Source organism: Oncorhynchus kisutch, unplaced genomic scaffold, assembly GCF_002021735.2.
Source record: "Oncorhynchus kisutch isolate 150728-3 unplaced genomic scaffold, Okis_V2 Okis01b-Okis20b_hom, whole genome shotgun sequence".
Taxonomy (NCBI): domain Eukaryota; kingdom Metazoa; phylum Chordata; class Actinopteri; order Salmoniformes; family Salmonidae; genus Oncorhynchus; species Oncorhynchus kisutch.
The window spans coordinates 12,357,447-12,384,703 of record NW_022261978.1 but is presented as its reverse complement, the minus strand read 5'-3'; the positions used below and the strand labels follow the sequence as shown (position 1 = coordinate 12,384,703).

At 46.3% G+C, this 27,257-nt stretch overlaps 1 protein-coding gene across 1 annotated transcript; it reads right to left on the bottom strand.

Annotated features, from left to right (window-relative positions):
* Positions 1 to 144: 144 nt before the first annotated feature.
* On the bottom strand, positions 145 to 26,977 carry LOC116353003 (uncharacterized). Its single transcript, XM_031811088.1, has 13 exons — positions 26,625 to 26,977; positions 25,731 to 25,899; positions 24,342 to 24,421; positions 23,894 to 24,241; positions 23,410 to 23,667; positions 20,718 to 20,907; positions 11,815 to 11,978; positions 9,502 to 9,564; positions 9,006 to 9,174; positions 5,205 to 5,284; positions 4,759 to 5,106; positions 4,392 to 4,524; positions 145 to 348 (listed from the first exon to the last, which is right to left on the bottom strand). The coding sequence occupies exons 1-13, from the start codon at positions 26,752 to 26,754 to the stop codon at positions 264 to 266; spliced, it is 2,217 nt and encodes a 738-aa protein (XP_031666948.1). The 5' UTR covers positions 26,755 to 26,977; the 3' UTR covers positions 145 to 263.
* Positions 26,978 to 27,257: the final 280 nt, after the last annotated feature.

Genomic DNA, 27,257 nt, shown 5'->3' with positions numbered 1-27,257 from the left:
GTCTTCTGGGAAGGCTTTCCACTAGATGTAGGAACATTGCTACGGGAACTTGCTTCCATTCTGTGAGGGAGTGGTAGGAAAGGTCGTGGAGAGCCACACCCACTCATCAGGATTTCCAACCATTCACCTCTGCTCACATGCTCTGACCCCAACCCCTCCTCTACATAACGGACTGGTCCATTCCGTTGTGGTGCACCACGTGTTTGTTCTTGTGTCGTCGTGGCAACATGATTTTCAGCTGTTAATGGCTCATGCGCGTGTGTTTATAGTAAGAGGAGTAGATGAAACAGGAGATCACCAAGAGGATCACCACCGAAGCCAGCCCTGCAATGATGGGCAGGTAGTCCACTGCAGGGCAGGAGAAGAGAGGGAGAAGAGAGGGAGAGGCAGATGGGAGAGGGGAGTAGGTGAGGGAGAGAGGAGAGGCAGATGGGAGAGAGGGGCAGAGGGGAGTATGCGAGGGAGAGAGGAGAGGGAGAGGCAGATGGGAGAGAGGGGCAGAGGGGAGTAGGTGAGGGAAAGAGGAGAGGGAGAGGCGGATGGGAGAGAGGGGAGTAGGCGAGGGAGAGAGGAGAGGGAGAAGCAGATGGGAGAGAGGGGAGTAGGCGAGGGAGAGAGGAGAGGGAGAGGCAGATGGGAGAGAGGGGCAGAGGGGAGTAGGTGAGGGAGAGAGGAGAGGGAGAGGCGGATGGGAGAGAGGGGAATAGGTGAGGGAGAGAGGAGAGGGAGAGGCGGATGGGAGAGAGGGGAGTAGGTGAGGGAGAGAGGAGAGGGAGAGGCAGATGGGAGAGAGGGGCAGAGGGGAGTAGGTGAGGGAGAGAGGAGAGGGAGAGGCGGATGGGAGAGAGGGGAGTAGGTGAGGGAGAGAGGAGAGGCATATGGGGCAGAGAGGCAGAGGGGAGTAGGTGAGGGAGAGAGGAGAGGCATATGGGGCAGAGAGGCAGAGGGGAGTAGGTGAGGGAGAGAGGAGAGGCATATGGGGCAGAGGGGAGGAAGGGAGATGCAGGGAATTTAGAAAGTATTCAGATCCCTTGACTTTTCTGACATGTTGTTACGTTACAGCCTTGTTCTTAAATGGATTCAATCTATACACAATACCCCATAATGACATCACAATACCCCATAATGACATCACAATACCCCATAATGACATCACAATACCCCATAATGACATCACAATACCCCATAATGACATCACAATACCCCACTCCTCAGTAGAAGTCACACCACAGCCCGCTCGGAGTTTGCCAGAAGTCACCTAAAGACTCTCAGACCAATGTGAAACAAGATTCTCTGGTCTGATGAAACCAAGATTGAACCCTTTGACCTGAATGCCAAGCGTCACATCACCATCCCTATGGTGAAGCATGGTGGTGGCGTTACATCACCATCCCTATGGTGAAGCATGGTGGTGAAGCGACGTCTGGAGGAAACCTGGCAGCGTCACTTTTTTAAATATAACTAGTCATTTAAGAACAAATTCTTAAGTGGGTTAACTGCCTTGTTCAGGGGAACAGTGGGTTAACTGCCTTGTTCAGGGGAACAGTGGGTTAACTGCCTTGTTCAGAGGAACAGTGGGTTAACTGCCTTGTTCAGAGGAACAGTGGGTTAACTGCCTTGTTCAGGGGAACAGTGGGTTAACTGCCTTGTTCAGGGGAACAGTGGGTTAACTGCCTTGTTCAGAGGAACAGTGGGTTAACTGCCTTGTTCAGAGGAACAGTGGGTTAACTGCCTTGTTCAGGGGAACAGTGGGTTAACTGCCTTGTTCAGGGGAACAGTGGGTCAACTGCCTTGTTCAGGGGAACAGTGGGTTAACTGCCTTGTTCAGGGGAACAGTGGGTTAACTGCCTTGCTCAGAGGAACAGTGGGTTAACTGCCTTGCTCAGGGGAACAGTGGGTTAACTGCCTTGTTCAGGGGAACAGTGGGTTAACTGCCTTGTTCAGAGGAACAGTGGGTTAACTGCCTTGTTCAGGGGAACAGTGGGTTAACTGCCTTGTTCAGGGGAACAGTGGGTTAACTGCCTTGTTCAGGGGAACAGTGGGTTAACTGCCTTGTTCAGGGGAACAGTGGGTTAACTGCCTTGTTCAGGGGAACAGTGGGTTAACTGCCTTGTTCAGAGGAACAGTGGGTTAACTGCCTTGTTCAGGGGAACAGTGGGTTAACTGCCTTGTTCAGGGGAACAGTGGGTTAACTGCCTTGTTCAGGGGAACAGTGGGTTAACTGCCTTGTTCAGAGGAACAGTGGGTTAACTGCCTTGTTCAGAGGAACAGTGGGTTAACTGCCTTGTTCAGGGGAACAGTGGGTTAACTGCCTTGTTCAGGGGAACAGTGGGTCAACTGCCTTGTTCAGGGGAACAGTGGGTTAACTGCCTTGTTCAGGGGAACAGTGGGTTAACTGCCTTGCTCAGAGGAACAGTGGGTTAACTGCCTTGCTCAGGGGAACAGTGGGTTAACTGCCTTGTTCAGGGGAACAGTGGGTTAACTGCCTTGTTCAGAGGAACAGTGGGTTAACTGCCTTGTTCAGGGGAACAGTGGGTTAACTGCCTTGTTCAGGGGAACAGTGGGTTAACTGCCTTGTTCAGGGGAACAGTGGGTTAACTGCCTTGTTCAGGGGAACAGTGGGTTAACTGCCTTGTTCAGGGGAACAGTGGGTTAACTGCCTTGTTCAGGGGAACAGTGGGTTAACTGCCTTGTTCAGGGGAACAGTGGGTTAACTGCCTTGTTCAGGGGAACAGTGGGTTAACTGCCTTGTTCAGGGGAACAGTGGGTTAACTGCCTTGTTCAGGGGAACAGTGGGTTAACTGCCTTGTTCAGGGGAACAGTGGGTTAACTGCCTTGTTCAGAGGAACAGTGGGTTAACTGCCTTGTTCAGAGGAACAGTGGGTTAACTGCCTTGTTCAGAGGAACAGTGGGTTAACTGCCTTGTTCAGAGGAACAGTGGGTTAACTGCCTTGTTCAGGGGCAGAACGACAGATGTTTTACCTGGTCAGCTCGGGGATTTGAACGTGCAAACTTTCGGTTACTGTCCCAACACTCTAACCACTAGGATACCAGCCATCACTGCGGTTAAGCATGGTGGTGGCAGCAGCATCATGCTATGGGGATGTTTTTCAGCAGCATGGACCGGGAGACTAGTCAGGATAGAGGGAAAGATGAATGGAGAAAAGTACAGAGAGGTCCTGGAGAGACCGAAAAATAGCTGTGTGGCGACACTTCCCATCCAACCTGAGAGAGCTTGATAGGATCTGCAGAGAAGAATGGGAGAAACTCAAACCTGAGAGAGCTTGATAGGATCTGCAGAGAAGAATGGGAGAAACTCAAACCTGAGAGAGCTTGATAGGATCTGCAGAGAAGAATGGGAGAAACTCAAACCTGAGAGAGCTTGATAGGATCTGCAGAGAAGAATGGGAGAAACTTCCCACATTTCTAATATAACCTTTATTTAACCAGGAAAGTCAGTTAAGAGCAAATTCTTATTTACAATGACGAACTAACCCTGCAAAACCCAGACAACATGTGCCCCCCAATGGGACTCCCAATCACGGCCAGATGTGATACAGCCTGGATTCGAACCAGTGACACCTCTTGCACTGGGATGCAGTGCCTTAGACCACTGCACCACTCGGGAGCCCAAATAATGGTGTGCCAAGCTTGTAGAATCATTACCCAAGAAGACTTGAGGCTGTAAAGGTGCTTCAACAAAGTACAGAGTAAAGGTTCTGAATTCTGATGTAAATTGAATAATTAAGTTTATTTTTTATACAATTCAAAAATTCTAAAAACCTGTTTTTGCTTTGTCATTATGGGGTGCTGTGATGTCATTATGGGGTGCTGTGATGTCATTATGGGGTGCTGTGATGTCATTATGGGGTGCTGTGATGTCATTATGGGTGCTGTGATGTCATTATGGGGTGCTGTGATGTCATTATGGGGTGCTGTGATGTCATTATGGGGTGCTGTGATGTCATTATGGGGTGCTGTGATGTCATTATGGGGTGCTGTGATGTCATTATGGGGTGCTGTGATGTCATTATGGGGTGCTGTGATGTCATTACGGGGTGCTGTGATGTCATTATGGGGTGCTGTGATGTCATTATGGGGTGCTGTGATGTCATTACGGGGTGCTGTGATGTCATTACGGGGTATTGTGATGTCATTATGGGGTGCTGTGATGTCATTACGGGGTATTGTGATGTCATTATGGGGTGCTGTGATGTCATTACGGGGTATTGTGATGTCATTATGGGGTGCTGTGATGTCATTACGGGGTAATGTGATGTCATTATGGGGTGCTGTGTGTAGATCGGTGAGGGGGAAAAACTATTTAATCCATTTTAGAATAAGGCGTAATAACGTGACAAAATGTGGAAAAAGTCAAGGGGTCTGAATACTTTCTGAATGCAACCAACCAATCATCCAACGAGGGGGTAGGGTTACCATTTGCACTACAGGCCAGTGATAAGGTGTCGCCCTCCGTGATGCTCATGGAGAAACAGCCAGGACTCCTAGTGATCTGAGGCTTGTCTAGAAGAGAAGGAAGGAGGGAGGAAGAGAGAGAGAGAGAGAGAGAGAGAGAGAGAGAGAGAGAGAGAGAGAGAGAGAGAGAGAGAGAGAGGAGATAAAGAGAGAGAGAAGAGAAACAAGTTGATTAATGAGAGAAAATGAAGTGAAAACAGCATCCGTCAACGTCATGACTCGTCTGGTATCTAACTAACGGTTGTACTAAATGTGTGTAGACAGAGAACCAGAAGGACTCACAGTGCATGTTGGTGTTGAGGCGGTTTGAGTCCATTACAGGAGGAGGTTGGGGTCCCTCTGGTCCCAGATCCAACATGGCTGAACACAACAACTGGGCCCCGTCATCATCTCTACCAGGGGTGAAGTCCAGGGTGTAGGTCCCATTCTCTGGTGTGTTGATGTTGTCCTTGGATTTCTGTTGTGTGTCTAATTCTGTCTGTTCACCAGTGGCACTGACTTTGTAGAAGGTCACCCTGAGTGTCCCAATAGGAGCAATGTTCTGGACAAGACACTGTAGCAGGTACTGATGCCCCTCAACCATCGGATCAGGGTACTTCCTGTAGCTGATGGAGACACGGTCTGGAAGCTCTGTGGAGGAATGGAAACACAGTGATTAACAGTGCAGAGCCACACTAAGAATACATTCAGAAACACCAGAGAAGATAAGAGAGAGAGATGTCACTCACTATAAACTGTGATGTTCAGCTGTTTCAGACACTGGCCTCCCTCTGTGAAGCAGGTAGGTTTGCTATTCCATTCAGTCACACTGTCAAATCAAATGACATTTTATTTAAAGCAGCAATCCTTAGTTGAAACAATAACCAACTTGATTTAAACACTTAAAACATTGCTGCTATAACAGCCTCCAGTCTTCTGGGAAGGCTTTCCACTAGATGTTGGAACATTGCTGCTATAACAGCCTCCAGTCTTCTGGGAAGGCTTTCCACTAGATGTTGGAACATTGCTGCTATAACAGCTTCCAGTCTTCTGGGAAGGCTTTCCACTAGATGTTGGAACATTGCTGCTATAACAGCCTCCAGTCTTCTGGGAAGGCTTTCCACTAGATGTTGGAACATTGCTGCTATAACAGCCTCCAGTCTTCTGGGAAGGCTTTCCACTAGATGTTGGAACATTGCTGCTATAACAGCCTCCAGTCTTCTGGGAAGGCTTTCCACTAGATGTTGGAACATTGCTGCTATAACAGCCTTCAGTCTTCTGGGAAGGCTTTCCACTAGATGTTGGAACATTGCTGCTATAACAGCCTTCAGTCTTCTGGGAAGGCTTTCCACTAGATGCTGGAACATTGCTGCTATAACAGCCTCCAGTCTTCTGGGAAGGCTTTCCACTAGATGTTGGAACATTGCTGCTATAACAGCCTCCAGTCTTCAGGGAAGGCTTTCCACTAGATGTTGGAACATTGCTGCTATAACAGCCTCCAGTCTTCTGGGAAGGCTTTCCACTAGATGTTGGAACATTGCTGCTATAACAGCCTCCAGTCTTCAGGGAAGGCTTTCCACTAGATGTTGGAACATTGCTGCTATAACAGCCTTCAGTCTTCTGGGAAGGCTTTCCACTAGATGTTGGAACATTGCTGCTATAACAGCCTTCAGTCTTCAGGGAAGGCTTTCCACTAGATGTTGGAACATTGCTGCTATAACAGCCTCCAGTCTTCTGGAAAGGCTTTCCACTAGATGTTGGAACATTGCTGCTATAACAGCCTCCAGTCTTCTGGGAAGGCTTTCCACTAGATGTTGGAACATTGCTGCTATAACAGCCTCCAGTCTTCTGGGAAGGCTTTCCACTAGATGTTGGAACATTGCTGCTATAACAGCCTCCAGTCTTCTGGGAAGGCTTTCCACTAGATGTTGGAACATTGCTGCTATAACAGCCTCCAGTCTTCTGGGAAGGCTTTCCACTAGATGTTGGAACATTGCTGCTATAACAGCCTCCAGTCTTCTGGGAAGGCTTTCCACTAGATGTTGGAACATTGCTGCTATAACAGCCTCCAGTCTTCTGGGAAGGCTTTCCACTAGATGTAGGAACATTGCTGCTATAACAGCCTCCAGTCTTCTGGGAAGTCTTTCCACTAGATGTTGGAACATTGCTGCTATAACAGCCTCCAGTCTTCAGGGAAGGCTTTCCACTAGATGTTGGAACATTGCTGCTATAACAGCCTTCAGTCTTTAGGGAAGGCTTTCCACTAGATGTTGGAACATTGCTGCTATAACAGCCTCCAGTCTTCTGGGAAGGCTTTCCACTAGATGTTGGAACATTGCTGCTATAACAGCCTCCAGTCTTCTGGGAAGGCTTTCCACTAGATGTTGGAACATTGCTGCTATAACAGCCTTCAGTCTTCTGGGAAGGCTTTCCACTAGATGTTGGAACATTGCTGCTATAACAGCCTTCAGTCTTCTGGGAAGGCTTTCCACTAGATGTTGGAACATTGCTGCTATAACAGCCTCCAGTCTTCTGGGAAGGCTTTCCACTAGATGTTGGAACATTGCTGCTATAACAGCCTCCAGTCTTCTGGGAAGGCTTTCCACTAGATGTTGGAACATTGCTGCTATAACAGCCTCCAGTCTTCTGGGAAGGCTTTCCACTAGATGTTGGAACATTGCTGCTATAACAGCCTCCAGTCTTCTGGGAAGGCTTTCCACTAGATGTTGGAACATTGCTGCTATAACAGCCTCCAGTCTTCTGGGAAGGCTTTCCACTAGATGTTGGAACATTGCTGCTATAACAGCCTCCAGTCTTCAGGGAAGGCTTTCCACTAGATGTTGGAACATTGCTGCTACAACAGCCTCCAGTCTTCTGGAAAGGCTTTCCACTAGATGTTGGAACATTGCTGCTATAACAGCCTCCAGTCTTCTGGGAAGGCTTTCCACTAGATGTTGGAACATTGCTGCTATAACAGCCTTCAGTCTTCTGGAAAGGCTTTCCACTAGATGTTGGAACATTGCTGCTATAACAGCCTCCAGTCTTCTGGGAAGGCTTTCCACTAGATGTTGGAACATTGCTGCTATAACAGCCTCCAGTCTTCTGGGAAGGCTTTCCACTAGATGTTGGAACATTGCTGCTATAACAGCCTTCAGTCTTCTGGGAAGGCTTTCCACTAGATGTTGGAACATTGCTGCTATAACAGCCTTCAGTCTTCTGGGAAGGCTTTCCACTAGATGTTGGAACATTGCTGCTATAACAGCCTCCAGTCTTCAGGGAAGGCTTTCCACTAGATGTTGGAACATTGCTGCTATAACAGCCTTCAGTCTTCTGGGAAGGCTTTCCACTAGATGTTGGAACATTGCTGCTATAACAGCCTCCAGTCTTCTGGGAAGGCTTTCCACTAGATGTTGGAACATTGCTGCTATAACAGCCTCCAGTCTTCTGGGAAGGCTTTCCACTAGATGTTGGAACATTGCTGCTATAACAGCCTCCAGTCTTCTGGGAAGGCTTTCCACTAGATGTTGGAACATTGCTGCTATAACAGCCTCCAGTCTTCTGGGAAGGCTTTCCACTAGATGTTGGAACATTGCTGCTATAACAGCCTTCAGTCTTCTGGGAAGGCTTTCCACTAGATGTTGGAACATTGCTGCTATAACAGCCTCCAGTCTTCTGGGAAGGCTTTCCACTAGATGTTGCAACATTGCTGCTATAACAGCCTCCAGTCTTCTGGGAAGGCTTTCCACTAGATGTTGGAACATTGCTGCTATAACAGCCTCCAGTCTTCTGGGAAGGCTTTCCACTAGATGTTGGAACATTGCTGCTATAACAGCCTCCAGTCTTCTGGGAAGGCTTTCCACTAGATGTTGGAACATTGCTGCTATAACAGCCTCCAGTCTTCTGGGAAGGCTTTCCACTAGATGTTGGAACATTGCTGCTATAACAGCCTTCAGTCTTCTGGGAAGGCTTTCCACTAGATGTTGGATAAATAAATAAATAAACAAATAAAGGCAATAACACAGTTGAAGTTCAAACGTCCATAAAGTCGCCAGCTGCCACTGTTTGCCACTTTAAAGGCTAAAACGGTTCAAAAAGATCTCAACTGTGTCTGCCTCTCTCACCTGTCCACCCTCAGCTGTGTCTGCCTCTCTCAGCTGTCCACCCTCAGCTGTGTCTGCCTCTCTTACCTGTCCACCCTCAGCTGTGTCTGCCTCTCTCAGCTGTCCACCCTCAGCTGTGTCTGCCTCTCTCACCTGTCCACCCTCAGCTGTGTCTGCCTCTCTCACCTGTCCACCCTCAGCTGTGTCTGCCTCTCTCAGCTGTCCACCCTCAGCTGTGTCTGCCTCTCTCACCTGTCCACCCTCAGCTGTGTCTGCCTCTCTTACCTGTCCACCCTCAGCTGTGTCTGCCTATCTCACCTGTCCACCCTCAGCTGTGTCTGCCTCTCTCACCTGTCCACCCTCAGCTGTGTCTGCCTCTCTCACCTGTTCACCCTCAGCTGTGTCTGCCTCTCTTACCTGTCCACCCTCAGCTGTGTCTGCCTCTCTCACCTGTTCACCCTCCAGTTTAGGATCTTCACCTTGTTGTCTGTTAGACTCGTCCCTCCCTGGATGGCTTCCCAGCCCATCTCTACAGGGGTATCTGAGCTGCAGTTAGAGGAGGCTGGGTCTCCATACTTCACCACCAGACTGGCAGGACTGACCACCAGGCACTCAGCATCTGGAAGACCAAGGACAAGTTAAAACGGTATTGTTCTGTCATTGTTGATTTTCTTGTTCAAACCAAACAGGACGATATTATTGTCTAATGTTTATCTATCTGTATGTTAATCAACTACATGTTACACTCCATAACCCAGAAGTCGCCACACACACACACACACACACACAGAATCTTTGGACTCCAAATTCTATTTCCCTCTGCCCTAATAAGTAACCCGAAACACACAGGCTTTCCAATTCATCAATTTCAAAATACTTCATATTAAATACATAAAGTACTAAAATATGAATGTGTTCTCCGTTCTGCTCTACGACCCTCACAAACCCCACGGGACTCGTCTGAAGTCGGTACCGCCGATGTGCCAACTTCCGTCTGTGGCGTCCGAACCTTCTGGTAAACAAACTACTATGACATCACTATGGAAACGGGAAACTCTCAGGTAAAAATAAATACATCGGTGTGTGTGTGTGTGTCCCCCCCCAAAATGGGGTTAAATATGTGTCAAAAGCTAAATATATATTCCCTTTTAAATATTTTTTGGGGGATTACTAACAGGAATCCTAAAAATCAAATAGTTAAATGATCAATAGAACAATACCCGTTGTAATCTCAGTAGAATGTGGTGGCAGGGTAGCCTAGTGGTTAGAGCGTTGGACTAGTAACCGGAAGGTTGTAAATTCAAACCCCCGAGCAGTAGAATGTAATTTACCAAGCACCTGTATCACAACGTTGTACTAGACCAGAAGTCTGAATTTACCAAGCACCTGTATCACAACGTTGTACTAGACCAGAAGTCTAATTTACCAAGCACCTGTATCACAACGTTGTACTAGACCAGAAGTCTAATTTACCAAGCACCTGTATCACAACATTGTACTAGACCAGAAGTCTAATTTACCAAGCACCTGTATCACAACGTTGTACTAGACCAGAAGTCTAATTTACCAAGCACCTGTATAACAACGTTGTACTAGACCAGAAGTCTAATTTACCAAGCACCTGTATCACAACGTTGTACTAGACCAGAAGTCTAATTTACCAAGCACCTGTATCACAACGTTGTACTAGAACAGAAGTCTAATTTACCAAGCACCTGTATCACAACATTGTACTAGACCAGAAGTCTAATTTACCAAGCACCTGTATCACAACGTTGTACTAGACCAGAAGTCTAATTTACCAAGCACCTGTATCACAACATTGTACTAGACCAGAAGTCTAACTTACCAAGCACCTGTATCACAACGTTGTACTAGACCAGAAGTCTAATTTACCAAGCACCTGTATCACAACGTTGTACTAGACCAGAAGTCTAACTTACCAAGCACCTGTATCACAACGTTGTACTAGACCAGAAGTCTAACTTACCAAGCACCTGTATCACAATGTTGTACTAGACCAGAAGTCTAATTTACCAAGCACCTGTATCACAACATTGTACTAGACCAGAAGTCTAATTTACCAAGCACCTGTATCACAACGTTGTACTAGACCAGAAGTCTAACTTACCAAGCACCTGTATCACAACATTGTACTAGACCAGAAGTCTAATTTACCAAGCACCTGTATCACAACATTGTACTAGACCAGAAGTCTAATTTACCAAGCACCTGTATCACAACGTTGTACTAGACCAGAAGTCTAATTTACCAAGCACCTGTATCACAACATTGTACTAGACCAGAAGTCTAATTTACCAAGCACCTGTATCACAACATTGTACTTGACCAGAAGTCTAATTTACCAAGCACCTGTATCACAACGTTGTACTAGACCAGAAGTCTAATTTACCAAGCACCTGTATCACAACGTTGTACTAGACCAGAAGTCTAATTTACCAAGCACCTGTATCACAACGTTGTACTAGACCAGAAGTCTAATTTACCAAGCACCTGTATCACAACATTGTACTAGACCAGAAGTCTAATTTACCAAGAACCTGTATCACAACGTTGTACTAGAACAGAAGTCTAATTTACCAAGCACCTGTATCACAACATTGTACTAGACCAGAAGTCTAATTTACCAAGCACCTGTATCACAACATTGTACTAGACCAGAAGTCTAATTTACCACGCACCTGTATCACAACATTGTACTAGACCAGAAGTCTAATTTACCAAGCACCTGTATCACAACGTTGTACTAGAACAGAAGTCTAATTTACCAAGCACCTGTATCACAACATTGTACTAGACCAGAAGTCTAATTTACCAAGCACCTGTATCACAACATTGTACTAGACCAGAAGTCTAATTTACCAAGCACCTGTATCACAACATTGTACTAGAACAGAAGTCTAATTTACCAAGCACCTGTATCACAACATTGTACTAGACCAGAAGTCTAATTTACCAAGCACCTGTATCACAACATTGTACTAGACCAGAAGTCTAATTTACCAAGCACCTGTATCACAACATTGTACTAGACCAGAAGTCTAACTTACCAAGCACCTGTATCACAACATTGTACTAGACCAGAAGTCTAATTTACCAAGCACCTGTATCACAACGTTGTACTAGACCAGAAGTCTAATTTACCAAGCACCTGTATCACAACGTTGTACTAGACCAGAAGTCTAATTTACCAAGCACCTGTATCACAACGTTGTACTAGACCAGAAGTCTAACTTACCGGTGAAGTCACAATACAGAGACAATAATGAAACTAGTATTACAATCTCCATTCCCCGTAATAATCCCTGAGCGTCCCTCAGTGAAGGACACTGTATTCTGTTAGACGAGCGGCAGACGTGGTTTCTTCTCCAGTGACCGTTGAACGTGAAAGTATTATTTACTGGAAAACCCTAACCGACCTTTCCTCCTCCTCTTATCTCTCTCACACACACTCTCTCTGTCTCTGTCTCTCTCACACAGTGTTCTATCACTCTCTTTCTCTCTCTCTCTCTCTCTCTCTCTCTCTCTCTCTCTCTCTCTCTCTCTCTCTCTCTCTCTCTCTCTCACTCTCTGTCTCTCTCTCTCTCACTCTCTGTCTCTCTCTCTCTCTCTCTCTGTCTCTCTCGCTCTCTCTCTGTCTCTCTGCCATCTCTCTCTCTCTCTCTCTGCCGTCTCTCTCTCTCTCTCTCTCTCTGTCTCTCTCTCTCTTCCTCTCTCTCTGTCTCTCTCCCTCTCTCTCACTCTCTCTCTCTCTCTCTCTCTGTCTCTCTCTCTCTCTCTGCCCTCTCTCTCTGTCTCTCTGCCCTCTTCCTCTCTCTCTCTTCCTCTCTGCCCTCTCTCTCTCTGCCGTCTCTCTCTCTCTCTCTCTCTGCCCTCTCTCTCTCTCTGTCTCTCTCTCTCTCTTCCTCTCTCTCTGTCTCTCTCCCTCTCTCTCACTCTCTCTCTCTCACTCACTCTCTGTCTCTCTCTCTCTGTCTCTCTCTCTCTCTCTCTGCCCTCTCTCTCTGTCTCTCTGCCATCTCTCTCTCTCTCTCTCTGCCGTCTCTCTCTCTCTCTCTCTCTCTGTCTCTCTCTCTGTCTCTCTCCCCCTCTCTCACTCTCTCTCTCTCACTCACTCTCTGTCTCTCTCTCTCTCTCTTCCTCTCTCTCTGTCTCTCTCCCTCTCTCTCTCTCTCACTCACTCTCTGTCTCTCTCTCTCTGTCTCTCTCTCTGCCCTCTCTCTCTCTGCCGTCTCTCTCTCTCTCTCTCTGCCCTCTCTCTCTCTCTCCCCCAGTTAGGGGGTTACAACGGGTTTCTGGCTCTTCTTTCTAACAGAAACAGAACTCCCTCTGTAACCCACACTGTCTCAGGTCTGCACTGATCTGTGTGATAACTCGGCAAAACACTCATGGGTACAATAGGCTGTCCTAATCGTCCACTGAATCCTCAAGATAGTTCATCTTACCAAAAGCTATAATAAACCTTTTTTTAAATGAGCAAGTCTTCTCTACCTAATGCTACATCTAGCTAAGGTGTTTTGTGGTTGTAGAATCAGTATTTATGAAAAACTGAAATGTGCACGAAAATGAGCTCCCTAGCCAGTGTATGCTTACTGCATACTGGCTGAACGGGTCTTAAAATCAATCCATATATCAAACGAAAGGGATGCTAACAACGCCAGTTGTAGCTGGTGTAGTGAAATTCTAGCTAATAGCACAAATGAGTTTTCATGATAAGGCCGTTTCTGTTCCGTCCTGATAAGTGCGCTGAGTTCTGCAGCACAGCTGACTGTTTCCAGCTGTGACGTCATCACGTTGGCCAAACGTTACAACGTCACCCGCTGTCAGAGTCAGATACATGCTGATCACTTACAACAGTCTCGTAACTTTGGTGCGGTTCAGCTTCATCAACCAGCTACCGCAATGGCCATTCAAATCAGCTCCCACAAAGCTGCTAGCTGGAGAAAGTTTGATCAGCTGATCAAGCAAGGTTTTACCATAATAGCCGTGTTTTCTAGTGGTCAGCCTGAGTGGCCAATGCCCTTTGGGGAAAGGGATGCATCCCTTTACGTAAATGGGCAAGTCAGTTAAGAAACGAATTCTTATTTACAACGAAGCCTACCTTAGTCAGTTGCACAACTGAACGCATTCAACCGAAATGTGTTTTTCCTCTGAATCAGAGAGGTGAAAGGGGGGCTGCTTTAATCACATCCATGTCATCAGTGCCTGGGGAGCAGGTGCTGTTGGGGGACAAAATGCCTTGCTCAATGATAGAACAGTAGATTTGTTTCTCCTTGCCGACTCAGGAATCCGAACCAGCCACCTCTCCGTTGCTGGGCCAACGCTCTTAACAGCTAAGCAGCTACCAGCTAGTCACGTCAATGCTGAGATGCGGTGTGTTTTCTGTGCCCAGGAAATATCACGTTTTATTTCGTATATAACATATGGATTTCAAAATGCTTTAAATACAAGGTCAGGTGTCTATTACCTTTAAAAAAAAAATTGAAAGGCAAATGTTATGCATTTAGAAAAAAAACATGTTTTTGTGGATGTTATTCATCGACTTCCACGAGAAATATAAGCCTGAAAATAATAACATATTTAAAGTCTCTCTCATCATTTTATATTTCTAGTCCAATTTTCTCTCATCAATGATGTTTTATTTTCATGATTATTGTATTTATTATTATTTAAAGATTTTCCGTGTCCCTGATATCACTTTCCACGCTATCAGTCTGTTATTATTCTCCATTTAAGAAAACAACCCCTTCCTGCAATGACACCACATTCAGGAAGTGTCATCATTTCTGTGGTGGGAAAACAACCCCTTCCTTCAATGACACCACATTCAGGAAGTGTCATCATTTCTGTGGTGGGAAAACAACCCCTTCCTACAATGACACCACATTCAGGAAGTGTCATCATTTCTGTGGTGGGAAAACAACCCCTTCCTACAATGACACCACATTCAGGAAGTGTCATCATTTCTGTGGTGGGAAAACAACCCCTTCCTACAATGACACCACATTCAGGAAGTGTCATCATTTCTGTGGTGGGAAAACAACCCCTTCCTACAATGACACCACATTCAGGAAGTGTCATCATTTCTGTGGTGGGAAAACAACCCCTTCCTACAATGACACCACATTCAGGAAGTGTCATCATTTCTGTGGTGGGAAAACAACCCCTTCCTACAATGACACCACATTCAGGAAGTGTCATAATTTCTGTGGTGGGAAAACAACCCCTTCCTACAATGATACCACATTCAGGAAGTGTCATAATTTCTGTGGTGGGAAAACAACCCCTTCCTACAATGACACCACATTCAGGAAGTGTCATCATTTCTGTGGTGGGAAAACAACCCCTTCCTACAATGACACCACATTCATGAAGTGTCATCATTTCTGTGGTGGGGAAAACAACCCCTTCCTACAATGACACCACATTCAGGAAGTGTCATCATTTCTGTGGTGGGAAAACAACCCCTTCCTACAATGACACCACATTCATGAAGTGTCATCATTTCTGTGGTGGGAAAACAACCCCTTCCTACAATGACACCACATTCATGAAGTGTCATCATTTCTGTGGTGGGAAAACAACCCCTTCCTACAATGACACCACATTCAGGAAGTGTCATCATTTCTGTGGTGGGAAAACAACCCCTTCCTGCAATGACACCACATTCAAATCAAATCAAATCAAATTTTATTTGTCACACATACACATGGTTAGCAGATGTTAGTGCGAGTGTAGTGAAATGCTTGTGCTTCTAGTTCCGACAATGCAGTAATAACCAACAAGTAATCTAGCTAGGAATTCCAAAACTACTACCTTATAGACACAAGTGTAAGGGGATAAAGAATATGTACATAAAGATATATGAATGAGTGATGGTACAGAGCGGCATAGGCAAGATACAGTAGATGGTATTGAGTGCAGTATATACATATGAGATGAGTATGTAAACAAAGTGGCATAGTTAAAGTGGCTAGTGATACATGTATTACATAAGGATGCAGTAGATGATATAGAGTACAGTATATACGTATACATATGAGATGAATAATGTAGGGTATGTAAACATTATATTAGGTAGCATTGTTTAAAGTGGCTAGTGATATATTTTACATCAATTCCCATCAATTCCCATTATTAAAGTGGCTGGAGTTGAGTCAGTGTGTTGGCAGCAGCCACTCAATGTTAGTGGTGGCTGTTTAACAGTCTGATGGCCTTGAGATAGAAGCTGTTTTTCAGTCTCTCGGTCCCAGCTTTGATGCACCTGTACTGACCTCGCCTTCTGGATGATAGCGGGGTGAACAGGCAGTGGCTCGGGTGGTTGCTGTCCTTGATGATCTTTATGGCCTTCCTGTGACATCTCTCTCTCTCTCTCTCTCTCTCTCTCTCTCTCTCTCTCTCTCTCTCTCTCTCTCTCTCTCTCTCTCTCTCTCTCTCTCTCTCTCTCTCTCTCTCTCTCTCTCTCTCTCTCTCTCTCTCTCTCTCTCTCTCTCTCTCTCTCCTGCTTCTATAAGGGCAGTGAGGGGGGAGCCCTCATCCTCTCTCTCTCTCTCCTGCTTCTATAAGGGCAGTGAGGGGGGAGCCCTCCTCCTCCTCTCTCTCCTACTTCTCTAAGGGCAGTGAGGGGGGAGCCCTCCTCCTCTCTCTCTCTGTCTCCTGCTTCTATAAGGGCAGTGAGGGGGGAGCCCTCCTCCTCTCACTCTTTGTCTCCTGCTTCTATAAGGGCTGTGAGGGGGGAGCCCTCCTCCTCTCTCTCTCTGTCTCCTGCTTCTATAAGGGCAGTGAGGGGGGAGCCCTCCTCCTCTCTCTCTCTGTCTCCTGCTTCTATAAGGGCAGTGAGGGGGGAGCCCTCCTCCTCCTCTCTCTCCTGCTTCTATAAGGGCTGTGAGGGGGGAGCCCCCCTCCTCTCTCTCTCTGTCTCCTGCTTCTATAAGGGCAGTGAGGGGGGAGCCCTCCTCCTCCTCTCTCTCCTGCTTCTATAAGGGCTGTGAGGGGGGAGCCCTCCTCCTCTCTCTCTCTGTCTCCTGCTTCTATAAGGGCAGTGAGGGGGGAGCCCTCCTCCTCTCTCTCTCTGTCTCCTGCTTCTCTAAGGGCAGTGAGGGGGGAGCCCTCCTCCTCTCTCTCTCTGTCTCCTGCTTCTCTAAGGGCAGTGAGGGGGGAGCCCTCCTCCTCTCTCTCTGTCTCCTGCTTCTCTAAGGGCTGTGAGGGGGGAGCCCTCCTCCTCTCTCTCTGTCTCCTGCTTCTCTAAGGGCTGTGAGGGAGGAGCCCTCCTCCTCCTCTCTCTCTGTCTCCTGCTTCTCTAAGGGCAGTGAGGGGGGAGCCCTCCTCCTCTCTCTCTCTGTCTCCTGCTTCTCTAAGGGCAGTGAGGGGGGAGCCCTCCTCCTCTCTCTCTCTGTCTCCTGCTTCTCTAAGGGCAGTGAGGGGGGAGCCCTCCTCCTCTCTCACTCTCCTGTTTTTCTAAGTGTAGTAGGTTCCTGTCGGTGAGAGCGTTGTTCTGTTACTTCCCGAGATAAGAAACATAGTAATATTTATGTGACAGTAAAGGGAAAAGAGAGTGAGTGAGAGAGAAGGGGAGAGGGAGATGGAGGGGAGAGAGGGAGACGGGCAGAGAAAGAGAGAGACCCAAATAAGGACACTTGTGAAAATAGAGAACTGTCCGATTCTTCTCTGTGCCACCAGGCATCTCTCACTCTCGCCACAAACACACACTGTCTCTCTAGTGAGCCCATTCTATTGAAAGGTAACAGGTTACTTACCCAAATGACTTTAGTTTCTGTGTTTTGTTTAACCATCTCTCACACACACACGCCTCAGTTCATCATGACATGGACTCTACAGTACAAGGTGTCGTGTCTTTGGCTATGCCGGATTTAGTGATATGACATGCTATTCTATTAAATCCTTTCTCCGTAAATAAAATGGGGTGTCAGTCTACTCGGTGACACTCACAGAACACAACTGTGAAGAGTTTAGGCAAATATTAGCATTGTAGCTCTTATTACGGGACTGTGACTGTGTGAAATCACCTCCCCAGTCAGCCTGTTGTGTGTATTGACATTCACATTGCCCTGTACAGCTTTACTTCAGGATTGGGGATCAATGAAATGGGGTATCAGTCTACTCAATCAATACCCAATATATATTTTTTCCCCAACATCCTCCTCAGAGTTATCAGACTCCAAAACATCCACACAGTATTGGTTTTCCTCAGGAATAGTGTTCAATACACGTAGGTTGACAGTAAATGTGTCTCTATTCACAGTTGTTTCAGAGTCCCACAATAAGAGCTACGACACTGATGTTCTCTGGGTGTCACTGAGTAGACTGATACCCCATGTCATTGATCCACAATTTATAGGTAAGGCTGTACAGTGAAATAAGTATGTCCCCAATGCAATTCTAATACATCCAGTGAGATTTCAACAGATTTCTATCAAATTATCCAATGATTGTCTTTGTGGCTTTTATAAAACAACATTCCAACCTCGTTTAGCATGATCTATTCAATTATGGCATAATTCTACAATTTGTATTCATTTGCATCACTGTCAATTACATACTTTTATTTTGAAGGCTAACCCGCAAAGTCCACTATTTAGCTCATCCTTATTGTGGCTCGCTTCACATAGATGGGTCCGAACACCATTAATCAAATATGAACTGTCTTATAAATTAGGGTTATTTTAGATGATGACACCTAGCTAACTATATAGCTAGGTGTCATCATCTAAAAATAATAGCTAGCTAACTATATAGCTACTGTTAGTAATTGGATATGTAGACGGACGAGTCGGTCAAGGATCGATTCAGACAAGGTGGTAAATTGTATGACAAGCTACAGTTTATTCAGAGTGAAGATATCTAGAACAGCGTAATTACGGCTCTCCCGCTGGTTCGTACGGAAGCGCAGACGAAGAAGAGGCCGTTACAATCAGTACACCACTTATATATAGAAAAGAAAGTAGGTTGATTCTGGAAGATCGGATCTTTGGATTGGTTCAGCTGGGGTGTAGTCTGTAGTCTTCCGCCATTGGCTCAGTAGTCTGTCCGTCATCGTAGAATCCTCTTCGGGCATTCAACGTTCAGCTACAACTGAGATCATGTGTGTGCGCTGGTTTTGGCCATTAGTGTAATGCGGGAGCTATCCTGTAGGGGACCCCACAGGCTCAACTCTGAGTTGTAGCCCTTTATCAACAATAGTTTGGTCACCTACATAAGAATTAGCATTTCTCTACACTACTGAAACAGATTATTTCGTTTGCTATGTTTTTGGGGAAGAACATAGTTTGCATCCATGAGCTAGCTAGCTTTTTTTATGACCGCCACTGTAGGTGCGCGAGACAACTTTACCAGCGTCATAACAATACGTAACGATGAATCGTTGTGACATATGAAGTACGAGTGATTGTGTAATCAATGTGTAATAACTACGTTAAAAAAAATGAATGCATTTTCAGGTCCTGATTGGTCAACAAGCTAATTTCAAACGTCAAATTGTGTTATTTGACATGTATATTTGTTTGGCATGCAAAGACCCAAACGGCGTTTCATATATTTGGCCACCCTAGGCAGAGTTGTTACAAAAAAATCTATATGTAGGCCTAAAGGTTTTTAGGCAAAATGGCCCAATCAAAACGGAAAGCTCCTTAAACGTGGGAATATGCCAGGCCTATTGGGCCAAAATCAATTATGGCCTATTGTATAAATAATATAACGAAAATGAACGAAACATTTAAGATATCAGATTGTTTATAAGTACTTTGCTACAATGACACACTTCGTTATCTCCCCACCTCGTTTCCTTTCGTTTAGCATGGTGTACTAAAGCACGTAGTAAGTACACCGTCATACTTTTGGAATAAGTGTCTTTCCAGATTCCACAATGATTCTTTAGTTGTGGATGTTTCATGTAGTCAGCGTGTAACAACTGCTATATCTGAAAAGAAAAAAACAATGGCACCCGGTATGTAACCTAACAGTTTAGCACCATACCAGCAGGTGGCACCCGGTATGTAACCTAACAGTTTAGCACCATACCAGCAGGTGGAATCCTTACACATAACAGTCACCGCACTCCCTCTCTTGCTCTTGGGCCTCACCTTTGTAAGTTACCTTGATTTAGCACCTGTGTGTTTAATCAGTTTCTTTATAAAAAATATTTAGTGAACTCCATGACAGTAGCTAAAGCAAGGAGCTATTAGCAGCACATACGTAGACTACTAATGCATGCTGGGCCGGGCACGCCCTCAACTGAAGTGAGTGCTTCTAGAGCGACATTGGAGAAGACCGACGCTCCAGCCTTTGGGAATCTCGCTCCACGATCCAGTCCAATTGAGCACGCTCTGCTCCGTTTCAGCATCGCTCACATACTCTGGTCCCTACCAGGCTACTGTGTTGCACTGGTAAATGCTTCACAATGTATTTCTTTGTAGGCTATAGCCTGGAAATAATTGAAATAATCTAGCTTAAATCATTCATTTTGGTTCCTTCTCAGGCTCCTGACCAATTTAGTGTTTATATGCTGTTTAATATGACATGTAGCCTATTTTGAAATGAGGTCCGGTCTAAAGGCACTGCATCTCATTGATAGAAGCGTCACTACAGACCTGGTTCGATTCCAGGCTGTATCACAACCGGAAGTGGTTGCGCACAATTGGCCCAGCGTCATCCGGGTTTGTAGTAAGAATGTGTTCTAAACTCAAATCAAATGTATTTATATAGCCCTTCGTACATCAGCTGATATCTCAAAGTGGGGTACAGAAACCCAGCCTAAAACCCCAAACAGCAAGCAATGCAGGTGTAGAAGCACGGTGGCTTGGGAAAAACTCCCTTAACTGACTTGACAAGTCAAATAAAGTTTACAAATACAATTTTTTTTTAAATCATGTTGATCATTTCATGTTTATTCAAATACCTCTCATTCAGATCCATATTGTTTGGTTTCAATACTTAAAAACAATTGGTAGGTCCAGGTAGTCAAAAAAAATAGATTCAATTGTGATTTAAATGGTGATATAAATGAATGGAGCGATTTTGGAGCGGTGTTTTTTTTCTGTGAGGAAGCGGTAGGAAAGGACGTGGAGAGCCACACCCAACCGCTCAACTCTGCTCACATGCTCTGACCCCAAACCCCTCCTCTACATAAAGGACTGGTCCATTCCGTTGTGTTGCACCACGTGTTTGTTCTTGTGTCGTCGTGGCAACATGTCTTTCAGCTGGTAGTGGCCCATGCGCCTGTGTTTATAGTAAGAGGAGTAGGTGAAACAGGAGACAACCAAGAGGATCACCACCACAGCTGCAGCCAGCCCTGCAATGATGGGCAGGTAGTCCACTACAGGGCAGGAGAGTAGAAAGAGAGGAGAGGGAGATGCAGAGGGGAGGAGGAGGAGGAGGAGAGGAGGAGAGGAAGGGAGATGCAGATAGGGCAGAGAGGAGGAGGAGAGGAAGGGAGATGCAGATGGGGCAGAGGAGAGGAGGAGGAGAGGAAGGGAGATGCAGAGGGGAGGAGGAGGAGAGGAGGAGGAGGAGGAGAGGAAGGGAGATGCAGATGGGGCAGAGAGGAGGAGGTGGAGAGGAAGGGAGATGCAGTGAATTCAGGAAGTATTCAGATCCCTTGACTTTTTCCACATTTTGTTATGATATATTTTGGTATGTTACATTTTATGTTACAGCCTTATTCTAAAATGGATTCAATAAAAATAAATCCTCATCAAAATATCCTCATCAATCTACACACAATACCCCATAATAACAAAGCCAAAACAGTTTAAATATATTTTTTAATACTTATTAAAAATGAAAAACAGAAATACCTTATTTACATAAGTATTTGGACACTTTGCTATGAGACTCGAAATTGAACTTAGGTGCATCCTGTTTCCATTGATCATCCTTGAGACGTTTCTACAACTCGATTGGAGTCCACCTGTGGTTAATTCAATTGATTGGACATGATTTGGAAAGGCACACACCTGTCTATATAAGGTTCCACAGTTGACAGTGCATGTCAGAGCAAAAACCAAGCCATGAGGTCGAAGTAATTCTCCATTGAGCTCCGTGACAGGATTGTGTCGAGGCACAGATCTGGGGAAGGGTACCAAAGAATATCTGCAGCATTGAAGGTCCCCAAGAAAACAGTGGCCTCCATCATTCCTAAATGGAAGAATTTGGAACCACCAAGACTCTCCCTAGAGCTGGTAGCCCGGCCAAACTGAGCAATCAGGGGAGAAGGGCCTTGGTTGGGGAGGTAACCAAGAACCCGATGGTCACTCTGAAAAAGCTCAAGAATTCCTCTGTGGAGATGGGAGAACCTTCCAGAAGGACAACCACCGTGTTGTCTGAATGCAGATGTATTGACTCTCTGGGCGAAATAAACTTGGTTGAACTTACATAAATGTTTGTTGAGTTTTCACTCTGAGATTTAGAACCTAACAATACGAACCAGAGACTGTAGTGACGCTTTTTGCACTGAGATGCCTTAGACCGCTGCACCACTCGGGAGCCCAAATACAGGTGTGCCAAGCTTGTAGCGTCACACCCAAGAATAATACAGGTGTGCCAAGCTTGAACCGTCATACCCAAGAATAAATACAGGTGTGCCAATGTAACAGTATACTTTTTAAACCGTCCCCTCGCCCATACCCGGGCGCGAACCAGGGACTCTCTGCACACATCAACAGTCACCCTCGAAGCATCGTTACCCATCGCTCCACAAAAGCCGCGGCCCTTGCAGAGCAAGGGGAACCACTACTTCTAGGTCTCAGAGCAAGTGACGTCACAGATTGAAACGCTATTTAGCGCACACCGCTAACTAAGCTAGCCGTTTCACATCCGTTACACCAAGCTTGTACCGTCAAATCCAAGAATAAATAGAGGTGTGCCAAGCTTGTACCGTCATACCCAAGAATAAATACAGGTGTGCCAAGCTTGTAGCGTCATACCCAAGAATAAATACAGGTGTGCCAAGCTTGTAGCGTTATACCCAAGAATAAATACAGGTGTGCCAAGCTTGTACCGTCATACCCAAGAATAAATACAGGTGTGCCAAGCTTGTACCGTCATACCCAAGAATAAATACAGGTGTGCCAAGCTTGTACCGTCATACCCAAGAATAAATACAGGTGTGCCAAGCTTGAACCGTCATACCCAATAATAAATACAGGTGTGCCAAGCTTGTACCGTCATACCCAAGAATAAATACAGGTGTGCCAAGCTTGTACCGTCATACCCAAGAATAAATACAGGTGTGCCAAGCTTGTACCCAAGAAGACTCGGGGCTGTAATCGCTGCCAAAGGTTCTCCAACCAAGTACTGAGTAAAGGGTCTGAATACTTACGTAAAAGTGATAAAATTTTGTATTTATTATAAATTTGCAAAAATGTCTAAAAACCTGTTTTTGCTTTGTCATAATGGGGTATTCTGGGTAGATTTATGAGGTGGGGGAACAATTTAATCAATTTTAGAATATGGCCCGAAAGTGACACAATTTGGAAAAAGTCAAGGGGTCTGAATACTTTCCACGCAACCAACCAATCAGTAAATGAACCATCCAACCAATCAACCATCCAACCAATCATCCATCCAACCAACCAATCATGCAATGATCAATCCAACCAATCATCCATCCAACCAACCAATCATGCAATGATCAATCCAACCAATCAATCAACCATCCAACCAACCAACCAACCAACCAACCATTCAATGATCCATCCAACCAATCAACCATCCAATCAATTATCCATCCAACCAATCAACCAATCATTCAATGATCCATCCAACCAATCAACCATCCAATCAATTATCCATCCAACCAATCAACCATCTGTCTCACCTGTGACCTCCACTTTAACAGTACAGGTGCTGTTTCCCAGGGGGTTTCTGGCGAAGCAGGTGTAATTTCCGGAGTGAGACTTGGCCATGTTGGTGATGGTCACTACGGATCTCTCTTCCATGGTGTTGGGGTCGGCATGGGGGAGCAACCAATCGTAGGAGGGGGCAGGGTTACCATTTGCACTACAGTTCAGTGATAGGGTGTCACCCTCCGTGATGCTCATGGAGAAACATCCAGGACTAGTGAACTGAGGCTTGTCTGGGGGGCGGGGGGGGGGGGGCGAAAGAGATGAAACAAGTTGATTAATGAGAGATAAAGAGAGATGAGAAACAAGTTGATTAATGAGAGATAAAGAGAGATGAGAAACAAGTTGATTAATGAGAGAATTTGAAGTGAAAACAGCATCCGTCAACGTCATGACTCGTCTGGTATCTAACTAACGGTTGTACTAAATGTGTATAGACAGAGAACCAGAAGGACTCACAGTGCACGTTGGTGTTGAGGCGGTTTGATTCCATTACAGGAGGAGGTTGGGGTCCCTCTGGTCCCAGATCCAACATGGCTGAACACAACAACTGGGCCCCGTCATCATCTCTACCAGGGGTGAAGTCCAGGGTGTAGGTCCCATTCTCTGGTGTGTTGATGTTGTCCTTGGATTTATGTTGTGTGTCTAATTCTGTCTGTTCACCAGTGGTATTGACTTTGTAGAAGGTCACCGTGAGTCTCCCAATAGGAGCGATGTTCTGGACAAGACACTGCAGCAGGTACTGATGCCCCTCAACCATCGGATCAGGGTACTTCCTGTAGCTGATGGAGACACGGTCTGGAAGCTCTGTGGAGGAATGGAAACACACAGTGATTAACAGTGCAGAGCCACACTAAGAATACATTCAGAAACACCAGAGAAGATAAGAGAGAGAGATGTCACTCACTATAAACTGTGATGTTCAGCTGTTTCTGACACTGGCCTCCCTCTGTGAAGCAGGTAGGGTTGCTATTCCAGTCAGTCAAACTGTCAAATCAAATGAAATATTTAAAGTGCATTTCAAATAAATCAAAAATAGAAGCCAGAACTAAAACAGTAAAACCTTAAAGGCTATTGAAGCCTTTTCTAACACGTTTTAAAAGTCTCAGCTGTGTCTGCCTCTCTCACCTGTCCACCCTCAGCTGTGTCTGCCTCTCTCACCTGTCCACCCTCAGCTGTGTCTGCCTCTCTCACCTATCCACCCTCAGCTGTGTCTGCCTCTCACCTGTCCACCCTCAGCTGTGTCTGCCTCTCTCACCTGTCCACCCTCAGCTGTGTCTGCCTCTCTCACCTGTCCACCCTCAGCTGTGTCTGCCTCTCACCTGTCCACCCTCAGCTGTGTCTGCCTCTCTCACCTGTCCACCCTCAGCTGTGTCTGCCTCTCACCTGTCCACCCTCAGCTGTGTCTGCCTCTCTCACCTGTCCACCCTCAGCTGTGTCTGCCTCTCTCACCTGTCCACCCTCAGCTGTCTGCCTCTCTCACCTGTCCACCCTCAGCTGTGTCTGCCTCTCTCACCTGTCCACCCTCAGCTGTGTCTGCCTCTCTCACCTGTCCACCCTCAGCTGTGTCTGCCTCTCTCACCTGTCCACCCTCAGCTGTGTCTGCCTCTCTCACCTGTCCACCCTCAGCTGTGTCTGCCTCTCTCACCTGTCCACCCTCAGCTGTGTCTGCCTCTCTAACCTGTCCACCCTCAGCTGTCTGCCTCTCTCACCTATCCACCCTCAGCTGTCTGCCTCTCTCACCCGTCCACCCTCAGCTGTGTCTGCCTCTCTCACCTGTCCACCCTCAGCGGTGTCTGCCTCTCTCACCCGTCCACCCTCAGCTGTCTGCCTCTCTCACCTGTCCACCCTCAGCTGTGTCTGCCTCTCTCACCTGTCCACCCTCAGCTGTGTCTGCCTCTCTTACCTGTCCACCCTCAGCTGTGTCTGCCTCTCTCACCTATCCACCCTCAGCTGTGTCTGCCTCTCACCTGTCCACCCTCAGCTGTGTCTGCCTCTCTCACCTGTCCACCCTCAGCTGTCTGCCTCTCTCACCTGTCCACCCTCAGCTGTGTCTGCCTCTCTCACCTGTCCACCCTCAGCTGTCTGCCTCTCTCACCTGTCCACCCTCAGCGGTGTCTGCCTCTCTTACCTGTCCACCCTCAGCTGTGTCTGCCTCTCTCACCTGTCCACCCTCAGCTGTGTCTGCCTCTCTCACCTGTCCCCCCTCAGCTGTGTTTGCCTCTCTCACCTGTCCACCCTCAGCTGTGTCTGCCTCTCTTACCTGTCCACCCTCAGCTGTGTCTGCCTCTCTCACCTGTCCACCTTCCAGTTTAGGATCTTCACCTTGTTGTCTGTTAGACCCGCCCCTCCCTGGGTGGCTTCCCAGCCCATCTCTACAGGGGTATCTGAGCTGCAGTTAGAGGAGGCTGGGTCTCCATGCTTCACCACCAGCCTGGCAGGACTGACCACCAGGCACTCAGCATCTGGAAGACCAAGGTCAAGTTAAAACTATATTGTTCTGTTATTGTTGATTTTATTGTTCAAACCAAACAGGACGATATTATTGTCTAATGTTTATCTATCTGTATGTTAATCAACTACATGTTACACTCCATAACCCAGAAGTTGCCACACACACACACGTAACAGTATAACTTTAAACCGTCCCCTCGCCCATACCCGGGCGTGAACCAGGGACTCTCTGCACACATCAACAGTCACCCTCGAAGCATCGTTACCCATCGCTCCATAAAAGCCGCGGCCCTTGCAGAGCAAGGGGAACCACTACTTCAAGGTCTCAGAGCAAGTGACGTCAACGATTGAAACGCTATTTAGCGCGCACCGCTAACTAAGCTAGCCGTTTCACATCCGTTACACACACACACACACACACACACACACTACAGTACATCTCCCGTACTAGCAGACCCCATGCTTCTAATGACCTCTAGTTATCACTATGGCAACACAGACAACATCTGGATCCTCCTCTTCCTGCCATTGTGCTCTGTGACGCCAAACACACACACACACACACACACATACACTGGCCTACAGCCAGATCCACACAGAATCTTTGGACTCCCAATACTATTTCCCTCTGCCCTAATAAGTACCACGAAACACACAGGCTCCAATTTATCAATTTCAAAATACTTCATATTAAATAAATAAAGTACTAAAATAGAAAAACGAAACAGAAAAACACCTAAGTTATTAGGAGTCGATTGCGTCAATCTAATTGGTGTAGTAATAAAATCCCCATCAAAATACGTCTGTTGAAGCAGTTTTTTGTGTGGGCTGCGTCTCAGTCTACTGCATCCGCCTTTTGTCGTCATTCTGCATCTGCGGTGGAAAGTGGCAGAGCTACAGTGGAACGATGAGACTCTCACGAATATGAATGTGTTCTCCGTTCTGCTCTACGATCCTCACAAACCCCACGGGACTCGTCTGAAGTCGGTACCGCCGATGTGCCAACTTCCGTCTGTGGCGTCCGAACCTTTTGGTAAACAAACTACTATGACATCACTATGGAAACGGGAAACTCTCAGGTAAAAATAAATACATCGGTGTGTGTCCCCCCCCCCCCAAAATGGGGTTAAATATGTGTCAAAAGCTAAATATATATTCCCTTTAAAATATTTTTGGTGGGATACTAACAGGAATCCTAAAATCAAATAGTTAAATGATCAATAGAACAATACCCGATGTAATCTCAGTAGAATGTGGTGGCAGGGTAGCCTAGTGGTTAGAGCGTTGGACTAGTAACCGGAAGGTTGTAAATTCAAACCCCCGAGCTGACAAGGTACCAATCTGTCGTTCTGCCCCTGAACAGGCAGTT